Genomic DNA, 22,007 nt, shown 5'->3' with positions numbered 1-22,007 from the left:
GAAACACAGCCATTTGCTGAGCTAATTAATACATACATTGTGTTTATACATTAAAGCTGTTAAGCTTTTGGCGGATATTTATTTCGGTTTGCAGTTTTGCGATATAGCTACGTATACCGTATAAGGTAGTTTTTACCTTAATATTTTTTAAAGTATATTTTATTTCTTTTTCGAAGACTTTGAGAACTAAATAAACATAAATGAAAAGGTATTATAATATAACTCCTTATGCGCACAGCTGGTTTTTACAAACTCTATATAATACATAACCCCATGCCAACTGCCATTTCTTTACATCCTAGAGTTATACAAAAACCTTGCAATACGTCTATGTACATTTGCAATCTGCGATATTTTACAAGGTTTGCACTGAAGCCCGAAACTAGAACCTTAACTAGAATCCAACAGCGATTGGGAATTAGGAAGCCTAGTTAGCTTACTGGCTACAGATGCGCACTGAACCATGGCATTGATATATGTAATGCCGCGTTGACAAACTTTAACTAAAAGCAGCCGCAACGAGCCATAAATCAGCGCCAAGCAGCGTTTGGCATTGACAAACTCAATCATCATTGTGCTGCCACAGACTGCAGATTCTGCTCCAACTGGAGCTCCAGATCCGGCTGCAAGTTCAGATTTAGCGTCGACTCCATGTCCATGTCAACTCGGCGTCTGTGTCAAACATGCGTCAGTGTTTGTGGCGGCAGTGTCATCTGAGTTTTCCTCATCACTCCTCCCGTCGCAAGTACCATGGTTAGGGCCACTGCCATTGGCAGGAGCAGGACGAGCAGACCGCCGAGGTCCTGCCGCCGAGTCCCTGCTGCGGAGGATCCGTAAATGCTGTCGATACTCTCCGCACTCAGACTCAAATCGGCTGTGGGTAGAGGAGGAGATGGAGACGGAGACACTCGTATGTTAATGGGATGGTTGGGGCACCAGCGGAAATTGGATAAGGCTTTTGAGTGAACTGATTAGCTGGCCAGGTCGGGGCTATGGTTTAGTCGGTGGGGGAAAGAGCCCGCCCTGCGGTGGGTATGAGTCCAGAACTACAGGCACTTTCCAATTTTCAATGTTAGGTTCGTAAACATTTTTTTAATACCTTAAGACCCATGACTCCGTTTTGAGTTATTGATAACAATAGACGATATAAAGAATTCTTATACTCGCGATAGCAGTCGGTTTAATAAAATGGACAGTTGGGACCTAATCGAAGTGAAAGTCCTTAAATTTTGACTAACTGACTAGATTGTTTTCTAAATAATTATTTATAAACCTACTATTATCTGTAAATTAATTTATAAAGTGTTGCCATGACTTTTTAGTATAATTCCAGTCAGTCAAAACTTAAAGAGGTGTCATATGGTCTTAGTGCCATATAAATAATATATTTAATCAACGTTAAAGGCAATTTTTTTTTTCTATGATTCATAAAAAAATCATTAAAATGTTAAGGCAATTATTTTTACTATGATTTAAAAAAAAAATATTGAATTTATTTGAAATAATTTTACACTTAATTCCCAACTTTTCCTAACTATTGAGTTTTGAAATATTACATTTTAATCCATATTTAAATCTTAAGTTAAAATAATACACTAAATTTCTTTACTTTCAAAACTATTTAATTCCCCATAATCGTATTTAAAGTTATATCAAAATAGTGCCTTAAAGATTTAATGGAGCATTGCAACGATCCTTGTTGGTCCTAATTTATTGAGCTTCAAAATAAAGTTCTTCTCCCGCCACTTATTTAATCGATAAAAAAGCAAAGCACGGGGATTTCAACTTTCGGCCACCAACGACCAGGAAAACATTTATTTGATTGTGGCCAAGTATTTACAAATCATTAAATTGCCATAAAGCCAAGCCGAGCGTGTTTATTGATATACAATTATTGCCTGAGACTCAGGGAGAATAAAGAAAACTTTTACCTGCTATCTGGCCCCAAAAAGTATGCTACGATTTCCCTCTTTGCTCAGTGGGCCGTCACTCCTCACTTTTTCGGGGGTCTTTCCTTTCTCCCTTTTGCAAATTAGTGTGAAAATCTGTTAAACAGTGGGGTAGCTGGGTCCCCTTTTTTATGGCATTCGTCCCGTCTCAAGTGGCCTGTTAAGCTGGACCCAAACCGCAGGGCAAATGCTTGAAATATGGCCCATAACCCTAATCGGCACGCCGCACTCGCCGCACTTTCTCTCTTTCTCGGCTTTCCTTTTGCTACCGGTCTCTTACCTTTTCTTTTTCCCGGATTTTCCGTATCCTCGCCACTGTGCTCCTGGGCCCTCGCCGGATGATGGGACTCCGAGCCTTTCGTTCGCTTCTTGCCTGTGCAACGAGAAATTATTGAATTGTGGTTAAGTTTATTAGGGCCTCGCCACCACAGAAGCTGAGTATTTGAGTATCTTTAAATTACTGCCCAAAAAGGATTCGCATCGCCGTGATGCATATTCATAATAGACCTGTCGCTGTTTGCTGCCTTTCAGTTCCGTACCCCCATCCAAACTTTTAGCTTTGACCTCAACCACAGCAGCTTCCACTTCCCATTCCACTCGTCTGCCTGCCAGGTGAATCCTGATCCGTGGCGTTGACGATTTGAAACGGATTTGCATGGCATATGAATTATTTATGCGTTTTTTTCTCGCCTTCTACTTTTTCGCCCAGCTTTATATTTCCCATGAATCCTGCCCCGCCAAGTTGAGTATTTCCAGCTCATCTTAAATTTATGCCAAGTGGCTATTAAATTTTGCTTTTCTCGCGCTCTGTCTCGCTTATCCTACGTTTTGGTGTTGGGTAACCCCATTTTTAAAAACAGGTTCGAAAGAAGGGTATTTGAAGTGTGAAATTTCTAACATCTTAAGAAAATATTTTACTAGAGTTGGGAAAACTTCGATAATGGGCACCATTGATGTTATCGGTGCTATCGAAAATTGTTTAACATCTAAGAATATAAATGACATATGATAAAAAGTAAGAAACCTAAAATATTTGTATAATTTAAGCTTAATACTCAAATATTAATATATGTTTTTAAAAAAAATACCACACCTTTATTATTTTCTGACCGACAGATGAACCAAGCCATAGATATTTGATAAATTTTAAAACAATCGAAAAAATCGATAGTGCTATCGTTTATTTTGGCAACCCTAGTTATTTTTCTAAAAGCTAAGTAATGCCCAAATGTTATTACAGTTCTTTAACTCACCTTTGTGCCTGGCCTCAAAGTTCTCCACATAGTTGACCGCATTTGGGGGTATTCCTGTTGGCGATGAAACCCAACTGAATTCGCAACTCAACTATAAGGGGTTCTTAGAAATACTTACTATACAGCTTAATTGTGCCATCCGTATCGCCAAGGGAATTCTTTGCCACGCACCGATAAGCCCCGAATTCGGCCTGTGTAAGGGGATTTATGTGAAGCCGCATTGAATTGCGATATCCACCAATTTCCGTGACATTTGCAGAGTATTTGCCACCTGAAATGTGCCCGCAGCAAGGGAATGGGAGGGGTGGGTTTGATTTCTGAGTTAATATTTCATTAAAATAATAAACTAATTAATATTTAATTGAAATTTTGCGTTATTTAATAATTAAATGCATGTCACGCGCACATCGACCGTAAGTACGGGCGGGCAAAAGTTTCAACAATGTTGCTGACAGGCATAAATTTATGCACGAACTCATGTCACACCGGAGGCCCGAGTGGGTTGGCTGATTCGGTTTTTCTGGTGTCAATTAAAATCTGCCAGAAACAAAATTGTAAATTAATTTAATTTCCACGTTATGACAACGGCTGCGCATACAGCACATCCCCAACTTCAAGCCATTGCATTGCCATTGCCATCGCCGTTGCCATAACCTCTCCTGCCGACATTCGGGAAACCGCAGGACTGTGGTCCTGCCAGGCAAGGATCTCCGTGTTAGTTAGTGCCAGCGCGACTAAATCAGCTAATTAACAACTTTTTTCGGTGTGTCTGGCACTCGGCGGTCATCAGTTTGTTAGCTAGAGTCGCATGCTCCGCTGGGAAAGCTGCGAACTTTTCCTCCAAGGGATGGCTCGCAAGTCTGATTTGGCTTCGGGCTTAGTGCTAATGTGCTAATGTGCTCGTCACGGTTTACGACCTTTTAAATGTCCCCCAGCACTCACTGAGTGTCGGGTAATAAAATGACGCTACTCAATACAAACATGTAGTTTAGTTTATGCTAAGAGATCATTTTAACTTTACAACTAAATAGACAGTTGAGTATCTTTTCTAGTATGCTGTAGCATGTCTAACTGAAGCTATATAAAGAAAACTTTACGCTTAGATTTCACCATTTTAATCTCCTTTTATTGAAACAAAGTGATATTAAATACTTAAAATGCTCAATGCATATCTTTAGATACGTTTATGTAGAGGTATAATTTTTGAAGTAAAAAGATAAAGACTTTTAAGTATCTTTTTGAATACACTGTAGCGAGGTCATTTTAAATCGTATAAAAAAAGCATTTTACGTTTGGATTCCAACATTTAACAATCGTTTTAATTAAAACAAAATTATCCCAAATGCTACAATTGTAAAATATAATTAAAATTAAAATTTATTTTAAGGTCACATTGCATATGAATTCAAGATGTATAATTTTTTCTGACCGATTGATAAAATACGCAAAAAAAATAGTTGGGATAAGACCATTGTCAAGAAACTTTTGATCAGGATTTTTCACCTACTTAACCACCTAACTATCTAAAAGTTAAGATCTTTTCTTATTGCTTACTTTCTGAATACTTATTAGTAGCTGGCAAACTTCTCACCTGGTGGCACAATTTCTCCGCGTTCCCTGGTCCAGTAATTAATCGACTTGGGAAAGGCCTCAGATTCGCAGTCCAAAGTAACGCCCTTTCCCTCTACAGCTCCAATCAGTTGGTTTTGTACAGTGATCATCGGTGGGACTTTAATGGGATACAAAGAAATGTATGTATGTATGTTTATATATAAAAAATATATTTATTTACAAGAATTGCTAAAACTTACAGTGCACAATAAGCGTTATCCTTTTGCTCACCGAGGGCGGAACTCCATTAGAAGCTATACAGAGGTAGGCCCCCATATGGTGACGTCTTACGTTCGGTATTATTAGATCAGTGCCTTCGATGCTCATGACTGAAAATATAAATGAAGGGTATTTTTAAGCTGTACTATGTGCTTATAAAAGCAAAAATAAATTATATACTTTAAATTTTAGCAATAACTTGTTTTAAGTGTTATATGAAAGTACAGTACACATTCGTTTTATAACTCAATCGAACTCACAGAGGGTAATATTTTATTATCGGTTTATAAATAAACAAGTGAAATAATTTATAGAAATTTAATTATATATAAACTTTGCCCTAAGTAAGCTTCTCATCCTGTTAAGTCCCTACAAAAACTTAATATTTTCAGTTATAAGGTTTTCGCTAAATGCAGGATATATAAAAAAGATTCGTGTTGCATTTTGTTCATTGGCAGTTATACCCTCTTAAAAAGTTATTTGTTGGATAAACGGAAATACTCTGTTGTAATTACCTCCTAACAACAAAAGTATGAGCCAAACTTTTCCATTATTACAGTAGTAATAACATTTTTCTAAGCTCTGGAGCTCTGGTGCTGCGCATTCAACAAAAGTTGAGTGCAACACAACCAAATATATATGTACTAAACGCTGGTGACTTTTTATGGCACTGCTCGACATTTTTGTGTTCCCAACAAAAACATCCTGTTATCATAGTCGAACCGATGTTTGCATTATATAAACGACATTGAGGCTGGTTTAAGCCGGCAACACCACAGACGACACAGACTGCTGTTTGGGTGCACCGGAACCGGAAGTTCTGGCTAGTTTGCGCTTGATATGGTTAGGTAAAATTGTGGCACATAATAATATGCTGATTTTTCGTTTATTGATTTGGTCCTTTAAGCCAGGGTCCATTTTTAGTCCAACCCAGTCGCTTATTAGCCGAACCCCCAAACGGAGTTTTTTTTTTCCTCTGCGGTTCCGACGGTTCACAGTGCGGTCATTAAACGTAATAGCCACGAAATACGTGTAATTTTGTTTGAGCCCCGCCATGGCATAAAACTTTACTTCTGTTCACCCGATTTCATTTTATTTCACAGCAGCGACGAACACGGAACGAAATAATCAAATTTCAAATGAAACAAACTTTGGTCAGGAAAGCCAAAAGGGGCTGAAAACAATAGGGTAAAGTGCAAAAGGAATGGGAAATACTCTTTGGCTTAAAAATTCTAAAAATTGTTTTTATTAAGAACAAGACTAAGCATTTTTAAAATTTAAACAAAACTTAAGAAGGAACTTAAGAATACCAAATTAAATGGTATTATAACTTATATATATACATGGCTTTTTTTGAAAATTGTTCAGTCATGGAAAGGATTTCAACGAATAATTGTGATTTAATTTTAATCCTTTTAAAATGAAAAAATAAATAATTATATAATTTAAATTATGTAGTATTTATCCGTGATGATTTTACATATTTCCAACAAATTATTGTTAGTTATTTAACAACTGTTGATGAAAAAAATACTACAATTGCAAGATAAATAGTTTGTATTAGGCTTATCTTAATCCAAATTGCTCGCATGAAATGCAAACGAATATTTAAAGCTAGGATGTATTCGAATTATACACTCTCCAACACCGACAAACTTTATAGCACCCCCTGACTTCCAATCTTGTCTAGCCCTCTGACTTGCCAAACACAAACACACACGAATGGAGCCGGAGAAAGGGGAAATGGGAAAGGGGCAGTGCAGTTAGCCGGACAGGAAGCAGACTCGTTTGGCCGAGAAAGGGCTGAATCGGGTGGCAGCCATTTAAGCTCCGGCGAAAAGGTCATTTTGCCAGCTTTTTGTTCTCTTTATGCTGATTTTTTTGCATCCACTCATTTAGCCGTATGAGTTTTTTTTCGGTTTTACGTTTGCTGTTTTGGGGCTTTTTACGTTTTCAGGGGATCTTTTCTGCAGCACCTTTGATTTGAGTCCAGTTAATGTTTTGCTTTCGCTTCTTTTTTGTGGCCCATGGTACATTTTTGTTATTTCCTTTATAATGTCAATGTATGCTTACTGGAAAGGTTTTTATAAATAACATGGGAAAATAAGTTTAAAATTGCTACCCCAATACCTTGTATTTCAAATTATACAAAAAAATGGAATACAGATTTAATGTTTTGTGCAGCTTTGGGTTAATTAATGTAGTTTATAATTATTATATGAAATTTTGCTTAAAATGTATTACGGAAAAAAGATTATACTTGTTATAGGGAAATCGTCTTTTAATTATAGGGCAACTTGATAATGAGGTCTGCTGGTTTTCCTAATTAAGACCTTAGACTTAACATAATTAATTGTTATTACTATAAACTGTGCTTAAGATGTTAATCCAAATGTATTACTTGTAAAAATATAATGCTGTTCTTAAACAACCCACTTTTTAGTTATAATGAATCCTGTTTTTGGGGCCTGCTTACTTTCCAATTTAAGAACTTCGACTTAACATAATTAATAGTTAATAATTTAACATAACTAATAGGTTTTATTATAAATGTTGTTTAAGATATTAAACCATATGTAATACTAGTAAATATATTCTGCTGTTCACAAGCAAGCCCCTTTTTAATTTTTGGGACCTGTTAACTTTCCAAATGAAGAACTTTGATTTAACTTAATTAATAACTTTTATTATAAATTGTGTTTAATATACCAAGCCAATTGTGTTTCTAGTAAAAATATTATTTTTTTCACTAACAAACCACTTTTTAATTATATTGAATCCTGTTTTTGGGGCCTGCTAACTTTCCAAACTAAGAACTTCCAATTGGCAACTCCTCTCGACTGGGGGAACACTTCAAGGCCAATTAGTAAATCTGGTCTGCTCCGACCGCCAGCTCGCCACCACCAACGATCGCCCCCAAACCATTTGCTAATTCTGTCAGTCAGACGTCATCATCATCAACAGCCAAACTGGCAAACTGGCGAACTGGGCAACAGAAGGGGGCCAAGCTCTCGCATGCTGGCCTTACTGCAGTCGGCAGGTGCAGGTGCATGTGCCATGGCCACGAATTGGGTCCACCCTACACCCATTGCAACCCATTTCCACCCACCACTCGATAGCCTTGGGCAGGACTCGGCCTAGGGACAGGCTGCAGCTATAACTGCTGATGGGCAACTCGGTTGCCGCTGCCTTTTTGTGTAAAAGTACTCCAAAATGTTGGATGGCAAACCCTATGCAGGCGGTGGAGTCGGCAACAACAGCAACAGCAAAGGTACTTACAAATCAGAGGGGTGGGTGCAAATAGGGGTGGCCTTGCTGTACTGGGAGAAACTGAAAAAAAGCTAAGGGCAATTTTTACCATCAGAAAAACTATCTGAAAAGGTCGAGCTAATATGACCTAAAAGTAGGTTTAGAGTCAGAACTTCAAAAGCATAAAATATTTTTTTGCAAATCCTTCGTTCGATGATTTCAACCATTTTTGGCAATTTCAAGCATATGTACATTCAGTACGTTATATAGTAGTATACTACTACTAGGTAAACAAACAAAAATATTAAAATCTGTATCAGAAACAAAAGGCTACACAAACAAATATTTTCAAAAAATATCCGACTTAAATTTGTTGATGTAAGGAAACAAAAAGCCATTAAAAATCAGATTGCTATAAGGACTAAAGATATTTAAGCTTCAACAAAGTTTTTGAAGCCTTACAAGTTAATAGATTTGTTGTCCAGAATTTCGGTCAAACATTTGTTTCCAGTGGAAAACAGATGTTCGTCAGATATGATCTATTGATCAAAGTATTCTACATAAAGCAAGTATACGTCAGTATTGACACTATGTAATATGCAGGAGATGCACATCACTTCAACGCTAATTTGTTTTTCGAGGCATAGGCCGCCAATCTAGACAATTACCAACATTTTCTGTGTTAATAAAAGGAAAGGGGCAAAACAACTTTCAAGTATTCTATTTTACATGACATTTAATTTTATGACGAGGCTGTGTTTATTATTTAAATACGTTAATAAATATGTAACAAGAAAGAAAATTAACTTTGGTAAGCCGAAGCTTATATACCCTTGCATTTGTAAGAACTAGGAAATTTTAGTAATACCACATTACATTTTTAAAGATTGTTGCTAGCTTCACTAATAATAAACACATTTTGTATTTTGATTTTTATTTTCGATTATTTTCGTATTATTTTGACATTAATTTTTGATACTTCCTGTTAAATTAAAAATTCTGAAATATTAAAAAAAAATGTTATCCCAGAATACTGAAAAAAACGAAATAAAATAAAGAAGCTAACATTTTATTCCCATTAGTTTCTCATTAAATTAAATTAAATATGAAATTCTGAAGTATAAAAAAAATGATATTCTGAAGAGTATCCGACAATAAGTCAAAAATCACCGAATAAATAAATATTTTTCTACAGAGAAAACATAAAACAGAATTTAAAGTTTCCTTCTAAAGAGTACACATAAATTGTTGGCAGTGTGCTGCACTCTTACAGCACAATATGGGCCTCGACTTACCCTCTTCTCCGCTGGCCAGCTCGATGGGCACTCCACTTTCACGTCGCCATGTAATTGTCGGCTCTGGCGAACCGGTAGCGGCGCATTTGAGCGTCACGTTACTGCCCTCGCGAACGACCATGTCCGTGCTCGTAGGATAATCTAGGATATCCGGCGGTACTGCAGCCAGGAACAGCAGCAGCAGCACCATTCACCCATCGGTTTGCCATCGAGGTCGCCAGACGTTTGTCGTGGTTAGATAATATTTATAACAAACATTGCAAAAATAATGCATTCCACATGTAAAGAGAAAAAGAAGGGGGAAAATGGAAGAGATGGGAGAATTTAAAAGCGAACTGCAATCATTTTAAATAATTTAAATTTGTGATTCTTCATTTAAATAATTAGCTCGGATTGTTCGGATGGCCTGGTTCTCGGGTGGCCAGCGGCAGTGATTCATTTGCGTCCGCCGCCAACGGATATTCCCGCCTGCACTCGACCCTCTGGCGATATGGGGTCTCCCCACTCCTCGCATTTGCCTTTGTTTTAAGGACAAACTTTTCACATGTCCCGAAACACACAAATTATTACAACCGTCGCTGCGGTAAGGACAGCGGACAACGGACAGCGGACAACGGACAACGGACGGCGGACAACGGACAACGGACAGAAAAGCGGACGGACACCCACAGCGGAAAACCTATGAACCGTGAAAACGTAATAATACCAGGACGAGGGCTGGTCCCTGGATTGTATGCATATAATATCCCGCAATTATGTGGTCGGTAAATGACCAAAAAATGTGCTGGTGTTGACAAACAGCTTGTTAAGCTCGCCAGCGAGTGAGTCAGTCTGTGTGCTGGCCGGTGACCACTGGATGGTCATTAAGTGGCCAAGGTTAGCCTGGGAGCGGGAAAATTGCAGCCCTAGAAATTGTTACTGGACTGGTGGTGGTGGTTCTGGGATCTCGAAATCCATTCGGAATGTTTGGAAAACAAGTCGGGTCCCTGGTAAGTGAAACCCGCGTTGTTGGTCTACTTTAAGATGGTATGCTCGATTTGAATGGTTTAACTTTCAGTTGAAAAAGACTGAAATTTGTGGATATTGAGTTATGAATATTTCATCTGCTTAAATGCCCCAAAAGCCAGTCCTATGTGCACATCCTGAATGCGTGCACGTGGATGTGTGGAAAGAATACGGTAGACAAGAGGGGAGCCATTGGAAAATCCAAAAAGGTGAGAGCTGTGCCGCTTCCGCCTCGGTTTGTCGTCGACTATTTAACTGCACTCGGTCACGAAAATCATCAGCGACCACCGTCCACAATCCACCCTCCACTTGTTCGAAACTCGAACGTTTCCGTGGCCGATTTCCCGGCTCCTCTGGATTTTCCCTCGCAACCATTTCAAGCGGGTTACAGTGGTATCAGTATTTTCAGGGCCTATAAACAAATTCCTGATCTAATTAAACACTATAAAAGAACAAAACAGTATCACTTTGTAGATCTTAGAAAACCCTAATTCTATTTATGTATATTTTAAAATTATACTTCCTTAAAATATTAGTTTTTTTGGCAAAGATTTTGAAAAGTAAAAAATGGGCTTATGACTAGATTTTATTTATTTTATTTTTATTATTTGTTTTTTTTTTACCAACAGACTGGATTTATTTAAAAAACCTCTAAAGCTTAATTTTGCAAGGATTATAAACTACAAAAAAAAATGGTGACCCTTGACTATGTCCGGATTAATTTTTAATAACATTATTAAGATAGGTTATGGCCGTATGACACTAGCTTAAATTTCCATTAATAGACTGCATTAAAAACCTATAAAGTTTCATTTTGCAAGGATTTTTAAAACAATAAAAAAGTGGTGACCCTTAAATATGTCCGGATTTACTTTTACTAATATTATTAAGTTAGGTTATCGCCATAGCTAGTGTCAGCTTAAGTTTCTATAAACTGACTGGATTTATTTTAAGAGCCTATAGCAACCTATAGCAAATGTTTAAAAATGTATGTTCTGATTAAATGTATAAATTCCCCTATTTTCTGTAGCCTGCATGACATTTTTAAGTAAATCCGTTCATATAGTCGAAACTTAAGTGTCATATTGCCAAAGGGACCTGAATACTTATTTGAAAATGATGCCAATCTCGATTTCTTAGATTGCCAATTTTATTTTTCCTTTTTATTATACTACTTCTGAAATTATATTTCTTTAATTTGGTTGTTAAACTTTTCACTATTCAATGCACTTTGGCCCACTGTACACCGCCCGCTGATTATCCAGTGCAAATACACACAGTTGATTATACTTTTTCGTGTTTGCCGGTGAATGCCGCGCCGACTGCAATGGTGGCTAAAATATTTAGCGCTTTGATTTAGATTTGCCAGCGAGAGGTATTTAGGCAGTTGAGTGGGTTTGGCTGCTATAGGGGGCTACGTCGGAATGGGGGCAAACCCGACCGCAAATGGACAGTCCAAATGTGCCCGGTGAACACTTCATAGGCCGGGAGTATTTCTTACGATGCCTCTCGCCGCTGCGTTGCCGTTTTAATTCAAAATCAACAATTTCTGCGGTTCAGTGGACGGTTAAACATGTTTAAGCACTCGCAATGGAAAGTCGCCTATGGGGAACTCTGTTTGCAGAGTTGCTGGGTCCCCGAGTTCCCGGTTTCCCGGTTTCCTGGTTCTCTGATTCCCTGGGTTCTCGCATATTAGCCGGCGGTACTTAATAAGCCTCGGACTCCCATACTCGGCCAAGTGCTATTCTCTCTTTTTGCGCACGGTAGAAACGTTTTGTTCTGCTTATTTCTTCTTTTTGCATTTAATTTTTTAATATTTCTGTTTCGCGAAATACGGTTCGAACAATGGAAGAGCCAGGCAACCCGGCAACGAGGCGTATGATTGTTTGGCCACCGAAACGTAATGAGCAAAAAATAAACCTCTGGCAATTTGGCCCCCCTTCACCAACTTACCCACAACATCAAGGTAGCCCATTTGGCTTTTCATCGGGTCCGTGTTGATTTGGCACATGTACCTGAAATATTCCCAATTATCATGACGAATCGGTGAATTCACTTAATGTACGTACCATCCTTTGTCCGACTCTTTAATGTCCTTAATGCGCATTGTCCAGGTTTTGTGTTCAGAGTTGGCAATGCCAATGCGTTGATTTTTCGTTATAACATGATTTTGTATAGTGAGGATTGTCTGGGTGTCGACCCGCAGCCACGCTACCTGTTATAAAGAAGATTGGGTAATTTAAGAACTGAAAACTGTTCTCGAAAAGTTATAAGTTGCATCTACAAATACAACATCTCTAATCCAGTGCTTTTCCCTACAGAGTTTTGCTATAAAATAAATGTTTATTGAACACAAAACTTGCTTGTATTCATATCATTTTAATACTATTAATACAAAATAGCTTGATAATTCAAGTTATAAGATTATTATATCAAGTTGATTCTATTAAGTATTGATTTTATATATCCTTTTTGACTCACTTAAGAAAAATAACATATATATTTTTTTAAGAAAAACTAACATTTTTGGGTGTTAAAAATTGAAATGTGAAGATTAAATCGTAATATTAAATTGATATTGATCTTATATTTTGTGTCTGTGTAAAAAATCATTCTTTCGGTAAATTAGTAAATTCATTTTTAAAGTTTGGAGGCTCTTTGAGGCAGATCAGAGCTCATATAAAACATATTATTTCATAATTTTTTAATAAAACATTTCTGTATAATGTCTGTTTATTGAAAAATAAATAACAGAAATTCCCGACTGTTATCACATTCCTGGATTTTCCTCATCATCAGTCCCACTACCAAATTGAACATAACGAGCATGCAACGCTGTTCAATTATACACAAAAAATCTATTCCCAGAACTATTCAAGAAATTTTAGCCCACACGCACACACTGGCCAAACAGTTCCCATGGAGGAGCTCGTAATTGTACAATTACCCAGGTAAATTATTATGCGATAAAGCACGCAGCTTGTAAGCTAAAAAGCTGAAATATTTTGAATATGGGTGAGGAGGTCCAACCCTTTACTCCGTCGACCTTTGCATGTGAAAATGAGGAATCACAACTGGGCCCTTTTCATTCCATTTGACCGACGACGACATGTCAACACGTGAAGCTATTTGACTTATTTGTGAAACCGCATATTTAAGTATGCTCACATAAATAAATAAAATACTGGCTAATATTCAGACGTCTCAATCGAAGGCTAATGAATTATTTTCGTATAAATTGAATTTGGGTTTGTTTTGGGGTCCCAGCAGGCTGTCAGCATAAAGTAAGTAATTACACCCAAGTGCCTGCTCAATTATCTTTGAGCGGAACATTGCTTAATTGTGCACGGCACTGAATTGGGGGGTGTGCAACCCCTCCTATACCATAGCTCTCCCCCCTAACAGACCCGGATCCGGAACTGGGTTTGCCAACCCCGACAAAGCATTTCACTTCAATGGAGATCTACCTGCCGGAGAGCCCTGGATACAAGGATACAGGGATACACAGATACAGATACAGATACACTTGCTCCCCCAACGAGACAAACGAATGCAAATGCAAACACAAATAAAAGCAGAGAATACTGGGGGAAGGACGAGTAGCAGGACTCGCTTAACACGTCCTCATTCATATTTCAATTACTTTTTATGTGATTTTCGCTTTTGTCATCCAGTAAGCCCCGGCATATCCCTATTTATGTTTTTATTTTCACTTTCATTCCGACTGCCATTCAACTCTTGTTGCCCGCTTTTGGGTGTCGAGATTTGGTCTTTGAGATTACACGCCCGTGTCCGGGGATGGTGAAATGTTAATGAATATTAATGCGGCCGGTTTCGGTTTTGTGGCTGCTTATTGAGTGTGTAATTGAGCCCACGGCTGGCAGCGAAGAGGATGTTGGGGTAGATTTGTATGATATGTATGGCGGAAGCACTGCCAAGCTGATTTGCTAATTTAAGTTCGGTTATCAACGGATTGCTGGTCTCCCATCCCCAAACTCACCTTGTAAGGACCCAGATCCTGAACGACGCATGTGAGGAAGGCATCACGTCCCACGGGCGCTGTCATATTCACAATTGGAGAACTAAATTTGGGATCAACTGCAATAAAGTCAAGGGATATATGCGTGGTGAGAGGGTGTGGCCATGCTTGATTGGCAAATAATTGGAATATAATGCAAATTGATAGCTTAAATAGTGATTTGGTAGACCAAACATTTGGGTTGGGTGTTCCATATAACTATTTTCTGGTTATCCCAAAATGTCGGTCAGCGCGGTTTGGTGAAATTAAGCCTTTGTGACTATTCTACGAACAATTATTAGCGAGCTAGTAAATTTGACTAATTTAAAAGGTTTATTTAACATACAATAATGTAAAGTTTCTACATACATTATCTAGTGAAAAATTCAATTAATTTTAAAAACAACTTCACAATTTAATTTAATTTAAATAATGTAAGTAGAAATTTTACATTTTTATAAATAAATCAGTATATTTACAATTTAATTTCCGGCAGTTTACCATGTTACCAAAACTCCTGTTATAATAATTATTATTGTAAATGGCTACCTTTTTTCAAAACACAGAAAAAACAATTTAATAAAAAAATGGTCAACAAATTTATTACGTATAAAACCCTTTGACTTGTTAAGGACATCTTTGAAAAGTCAACGTCTTGAAATGCGATTACTATATCATAAATGTCAAAAATATATTATAAATAAATGGAAATTTATTTTTAATTTAACCGAATTAGGACTTTCTCTTAGGGAATTATCAAAACACAAATATCTCTCCGTTTACACATAAGAAGCTGCTGTTATCGACTATTTTAATATGGCTTGAGTTCCCCAATCGCTCTTCATTCAAGCTCCATTAAATTGACTTACCGATTACTTCAGCTGGCACCTCCACTCTCTGGGGATTGCATTGCTGACTCATCAGGATTAGGAGCAGTATTACATTTATCGCACAGGCTTGGGCACGGTATTGAGTAGAGTTTGTTTGCATTTTGGATATGTTTGTTTCACTTTCTTTGATTGAGTTGGTTAGTGACCGGAAACCATTGAGTTATCTTAAAGGATAATCACTTGTAGAGCTGTTTGTAAGAAAGCAGGTTAAATAGGACCAGAGTTTTCCTAGCAATTTTGCTGGGGCTATCTTTAATAATATAAACTCTGTAGTACAAAGTTTAAACTACGCCTACAGACCAAATATTTAAATATTTAATCAATTATTGATTGATGAAGGGACTTAAATTGTATTTCCATTTATAGTACACTATTGAAGCTTAAGAAATATTAATACTATCTTATTATCTCAGGTAGGGACAACTCATAAAGAACTACGCTTGCGTAAATGAGGTGTAAAAACACCGACAAGGACCCCAATTTCTGCTCTTCCACTTCCAGATAATCCCCATCAGCACCTGTAACCCCTGGAAATTATGGCGATGGGTTGAGTGGGCAATATCCGCGCACCTCGTAATTGGCAGTCATTAGCGCGCCTCTAATGGCATCAACTTCTGACTATTGCCGCTGCTATTTATGCGTGTAAACAGGCAACAGGGCAAAGTTCAACAAAAAGTACTTGAAAACAGAATCAAAACTACGAAACAATGGCAAACAATAATCGCGATGCCGGTCGAAAAATACGCCAAATTAAAAAGTTTCAAGTTTAAAGCATAGAGCCGTAGGGCCAACAGCCTTCCTCTCCGGACATATCCTTCCGTATCCTTCTGTATCCTTGTGTATCCTTCAGTACTTTTTCGGCACTCGAATCGAGGCGAACTCAACATATATTTCCCTTCTCCACGCTCTCGGCTTATTTTGCGTGTTCTGGCTGTGTAAATTCTGCAGGCGAACAGCTGCCAGAAATTAACTACCAAGCGGCAACTATCTTCTGGCAAAAGGTGTTGCATGCTCTGCCTCTCTGCTCATTTCATTTTGGCCCGGCTCACATCGTTTTGTTTCACGGCTTTTAAACGTGGCCGGTGGGCCAAAACTGTTTACGGAACGGAAATGAAATGTTTCGCTGGCAGCCGCATCGCAGTGAGCTCGTAAATAAAGCATCAAATCGGGCATGTGCATCCTTGCGAACCTCTGAAGGGTCCGAAATAGTTGTGTTTTATGCCGGCGTTGAGTTAAGTTCACCTCCTGAGTGACATGGGCGACAAAACTTGTGCGGGCCAAGGCTCGCCAATGCAGTTGTAATCAGCATTTGGCGATCAGGGTTTATTGGGTCATGAATGGCAGGGTTTTTTCCTCAACAAATTTGTCTGGACATTTACTATAATTCTTATTCATTTTTAATGGAACAATATCTATTACCTAGGCAAATAGTCTCTAAAATAAGTTCAATCGAAAGGTGTTTTAATATAGTTGAAGTAAATTCAAACAATTTGCATTCCACTCATTCACATGAAATGACTCGGCTGTTAGTTGGGTTCAATAAAATACATCCATGAATGCAAATAAAATTGCAAAAGAAACTTATTTTTATTTAACCATCACAAATACAATACGATTTACAAATCTACTGGGAACAAACAATTTTTATTAGAATTTATATTTTTAGAATGCTGATCTACTTTCAATTTTGCATCAGTGGCAGACACCATTTAAAAACTGGGCAGTTCAGGAAAAAATGTAGAAAAATGGAGAAGATAAGTTTTATAAATTTCAAATTTTCAGTCTTATTTACTATAATTCTTATAAATTTTTAATATAACAATATTTATTGCCTAGGCAAATAATCTCTAAAATAAGTTCAATCGAAAGGTGTTTTAATATAGTTGAAGTAAATTCAAACAATTTGCATTCCACTCACTCACATGAAATGACTCGGCTGTTAGTTGGGTTCAATAAAATACATCCATGAATGCAAATAAAATTGCAAAAGAAACTTATTTTTATTTAACCATCACAAATACAATACGATTTACAAATCTACTGGGAACAAACAATTTTTATTAGAATTTATATTTTTAGAATGCTGATCTACTTTTTATTTTACAGAATATTGTACTTTATGCAGGCACACCAGTAGCAGACACCATTTAAAAACTGGGCAGTTCAGGAAAAAAATCAGAAAAATGGAGAAGATAAGTTTTTATAAATTCCAAATCTTAAGTCTTCTTTTCATTATTTAAAATAATCCCGTTTTGCTTTATTATTTGTACTTAAATTTTTCTTCTTTTTTTGTATTCTCTTCACAAACTCAATAGTTTTTAGAACTTATATATAGCTGCAGCTATAAATGTACCGATTACAATAAAAATATACTTTTAAGAACTATCTATTTATTTATTTATTTCGCATAAAAAGAAAACTTTCTATGTCGTCAGTTAATATTGATCGACTGATGAACCTAAACTTTGCATACAAACTATTTTTGTATAAAACATAAAACGAGTGCTGGTCCCAAAATAAAAAAGGAGTAAAACTCCGATATCAAAATCGTTCAAATTCCGCCCTTATGATTGGGGAACCTTGATTAACTTTCCAGCTGTCTCGGCCATGAGGCTCTGGCTCTACATGCAAACGAACTTTGGCTTGGAAAAATAAAAGCCTACTTTCTGGCGCCCGCAAACTGACAGGAACCATTTTAAACTGACATTTCATTAAAATTCCTTGTCCCCTCCCTTTGAGTTCGTATTGATTTTTTCATAATTTAGCGCAATTGAAAGCAAAGTTGCCGGCATGTGTGGTATGTGTCCTTTGTCATACATACGGACACACAAAGCCATTTAAATCCGCATTGCATGCCCAGAAAAGTAGACTACAAAAGACAACAGGCAAGCGACAGCACTGCAAATGGTTAAGGGAGGGGGAGGGTTCGGGCCAAGAACGGCGGTAGGCACTAAAAATGTCTAGCAAATGGGCATGGCAATATTATTAATAATTTAGAGCATGCGGGCCACGTCAGGAGTCGGAGTCAGGGGCAGGGGCAGAGATACGGACAGGGATACGGACAAGTATACGGACAGGTGATGGCTGGGCCTTCAGACCCATAGCCTGACCACAAACCGAAGCCATATCGAGGCGAGTGTCGAAAGTCGCTCTTTGCATTGATTATGATCATTACTAGTCAACCATTGATAATTAAAAACGATCATAGGGTAAAGTGCCAACCAAAGTTGAGGGAAGTAAGATTGTTTTTTAAGGGGAGTACATTTATAATAAACCGCAATAATGATAGACTTCATCTGTTTTAATAATAGTTTTTGTTTGTGTAAGGAATAAATCATAAAAATTTCAATCAAATTCCAACCGATGAGATTACTGTGTAACCCCCTATTGAGTGCAATTGTCTCTAATGCAAAATTCAAAAGTTCGTCCTCACTAGCATTTTAAACCTTGCTCAGACTTTCTACATATAACAACAATTTACTTACGTCCAGTTCTTAAAATTTAAAATATTAAAAAAGTGTCGAAACATTTTGTAAAAGCACTTTTTGCTAAAAATCACCATAAAAAAATGTTTAAATATAAAAAAATTTTTTATTTATCTTTGACCAACACATAAAATCTTTTTTACTTTCGATAATTTTTCGACAGATTTAAATGGGCCATTCTTAATGCCCTAAATTTATTAATTTGGCATTTTCCCAAGCTGAATAAAAGTTTTCTTTCTTTTTTCTGTTTACAAACTTGTATATGTTTTAATAGACAAATTTCCAGGCAAACTAATATTAGGGTTACCTAAAACTGCCATGGAGCATTGAATTTCTAATAGCCTGGTAATTAGTTTCTAAAGTTAATTATTACAAATTACATATTTTACCAAAAACATTATGGGCTATTTTAGTAGCATTGTATTTCATCTTTTGGAAAATGTTAAAATTTTTATTATGGCTCAGGCGATTTGTTTTTCTGTTCCTTAAGGTAACACTTGTCAGACAAAAAAGAACTGACGTTTAGTGTTTACTAGACCATTTGTAAAGAAATGTTTATCCGAAAATCTTGCACAGATCGTTTAAGTGCTTAAATTTATAGAAAACTTTATTATGTACTTAAACTCCTACTTGCTTTACATAATCAAAGTCTTCCTAGCTCAACTTTATTTATGACAAATAATAAGAGGTACTCATGGCAACTTTGTGGCGTCCGAGTCATATATTATTTTTATGGTTTCGGTCATGCACAGGGCCCTTCTCCCCCAAGCTCCAATGTGTATAATCAGCTGCTGAATTATAGCAAATTTTCAGCACCCAAACTGCCCCAGCTATTTGTATTGTGTGTCGTAATAGATTTGTTTTATAAAATAACAATGATAAAAAAGTATGACCGTAAAAATTGAAATGCAAGCGCCAAGACTCTTAAGCTATACACTACAGACTTTAAGTTCACTTTCCAAGGCAAATATTAATTAACACGTTTTAATCAGCTGCTGAATAATAGCAAAATTTGATCACCCAAACTACCCCAGCTATTTCTATTGTGTGTTTTTTCTTTAAAGTAACAATGATGAAAAAAGTGTGCCCATATAAAAGTACAACGCATACGCCAAACCTCTTAAGATATACACTATACCAAATATTAAATAATCAGCTGCTGAAATATAACAAGTTTTTGCACCTGATTTGCCGCGGCTTTTTGTTTTATGTAAGGTTTTGTTTTTTCTTTAAAATAACAACGATGAAAAGTGTGCCCATATAAAAGTAAAATGCATACGCTAATCGTCTTAGGCAACACACTAACAACCTAAATTCAATTTCCAAGGCAAATATTAATTAACACGTGATAAATTTCCACCTCTATCGCGATGCCACTTCGACATTTTTCAAACTTATTTGCCGTCTAGCTTACCAGTTTTTAATCCAGCCGAGATGGGGGAAGCCCAGTTAACGGACCCTGCATAAAATTTGCATAACTCAACTGTTCAGCTGACGGCGCCTTGAGGTAAGCAGAATTTCGCCCGGATTTTCAGAATTTTCTCCTCCTTTTTCCAGCACGGAAGTTGATTATTATCGCTTGTTATTAACAACAGCAACAACAATGGCTCCTCACATGCTGCCCATTATGTCAAGCTGACGAGGAAGGGTTTCGCAAACAATTTGGATATCGCTTTGGGGGCAATTGGAATCCCTAAAGAAGAACTATTTTTATGGGCAATTTGCAAGTGATATTTGGGAGGGGGTAGTGTTTTTGGATTAAGGGATTTAAGTCGAGCAGACTTGAGTCAACATGTTTTAATTTCCATAATATATTTTCGACCATCACCTGCACACACCATTTGGTTTTTGGCACACAACTGAAATCACAATCAAGCAGATAACAACTGATCAGAAATTATATGTAAAATGCAAATGATAGAGAAACGCCATAAATCGAAAACAGACCGTCCTGCGGGAAATTACTGGGTGATGGTAGGGGTTGTATTATATATCCGGGGCACGGGCGAAATCGCTGCAACATATTTGCAACAAATGGGCAACAGACAGCGGATTTGCATGGCGTGGCATAAGGGGCATGGGGCAAAAGGACAGGCGTTTGCCCTGGGCTTTATGGATATCAATGAACTTTAAATTACAGCCGGGCAGCCGTGAAACATAAAATATGCAATTGTTTGGCGGGCCTAAAACCGTGCACTCCTGTTCCGACCACTCGAACCCGTAATAAACAGCATGGAGTGCCGGGCCAGACACATTTGTAGGCAAATTTCAGTCTATACATTCGGCAACATCAACCACACGCATTGCAGTTAGCAAAAGCAAAAAGCAAAAGCAGGAAAGCACAAAAGCGGGAAAGCATGGGCAAAAAGCAAATCATGTGACGACCATTGACCGCCGAGGGTGGCTCGATTGTTGTTGCTTCATAAATAACTCGGCTTTTGTTTTTATTTTAAATATAATTACAGTAAACACGCAGCTAACGTCAAATGTCGCCAAAGTCGCGGCTAAATTGCCAACAAGCGGCTAAAAACGCGCGCGACTTGGCACGCGAGCGATTTCAACTTGTTGTTGATCTAACCGAAAATTCTATCAAATTGTTTTTGAATTCCTTTGAAGGATATTATCAAAACGAGAGATTAAAAAAGGATTTAGAAAACTCCTTGTCAAAAACAGATATTAAAATACACTGAGATTTTTTTGATATTTAAACTGATAACCATTGTTTTCTAGATATCTCTACATTAATTTGAAAAGTAATTCTCAGCCCTATACAAAGAATTTTTAGGGTTATTTAGTCTAAAGTAAATTTTCTTAATTTTTTGGAAATCGGCCTAGAGCAATAACCAACTTTTATAGAGAATTTAGTTCAGCACTCAAAACACTCATGTTTTAGCATCATTTTAATTCACTTGCAGCACGAATGCAACACTTGGCGGCAAAACACTCGCGATTCAGTTCAGGTTTCAGGATATTCAGGTTGATTTTTTTCGTCCAGGATCAAAGGACCCAAAGTGAACCGCACGAACCGAAAGT

At 37.3% G+C, this 22,007-nt stretch overlaps 1 protein-coding gene across 1 annotated transcript; it reads right to left on the bottom strand.

Moving 5' to 3' along the window:
• Positions 1–22,007, bottom strand: DIP-eta (Dpr-interacting protein eta). The gene is made up of 12 exons (XM_070996670.1): positions 21,823–22,007; positions 15,469–15,677; positions 14,582–14,679; positions 12,651–12,796; positions 12,535–12,596; positions 9,577–9,735; positions 5,014–5,142; positions 4,794–4,931; positions 3,321–3,473; positions 3,203–3,256; positions 2,230–2,322; positions 1–874 (listed from the first exon to the last, which is right to left on the bottom strand). Exons 2-12 carry the CDS (start codon positions 15,587–15,589, stop codon positions 678–680), a joined length of 1,350 nt encoding a protein of 449 aa, XP_070852771.1. The 5' UTR covers positions 15,590–15,677; positions 21,823–22,007; the 3' UTR covers positions 1–677.

This window comes from Drosophila suzukii, chromosome 2L (genome assembly GCF_043229965.1).
Source record: "Drosophila suzukii chromosome 2L, CBGP_Dsuzu_IsoJpt1.0, whole genome shotgun sequence".
NCBI classification, from domain to species: domain Eukaryota; kingdom Metazoa; phylum Arthropoda; class Insecta; order Diptera; family Drosophilidae; genus Drosophila; species Drosophila suzukii.
Note: the sequence above shows the minus strand (reverse complement) of the source record. Positions and strands in the feature narration are given on the sequence as shown.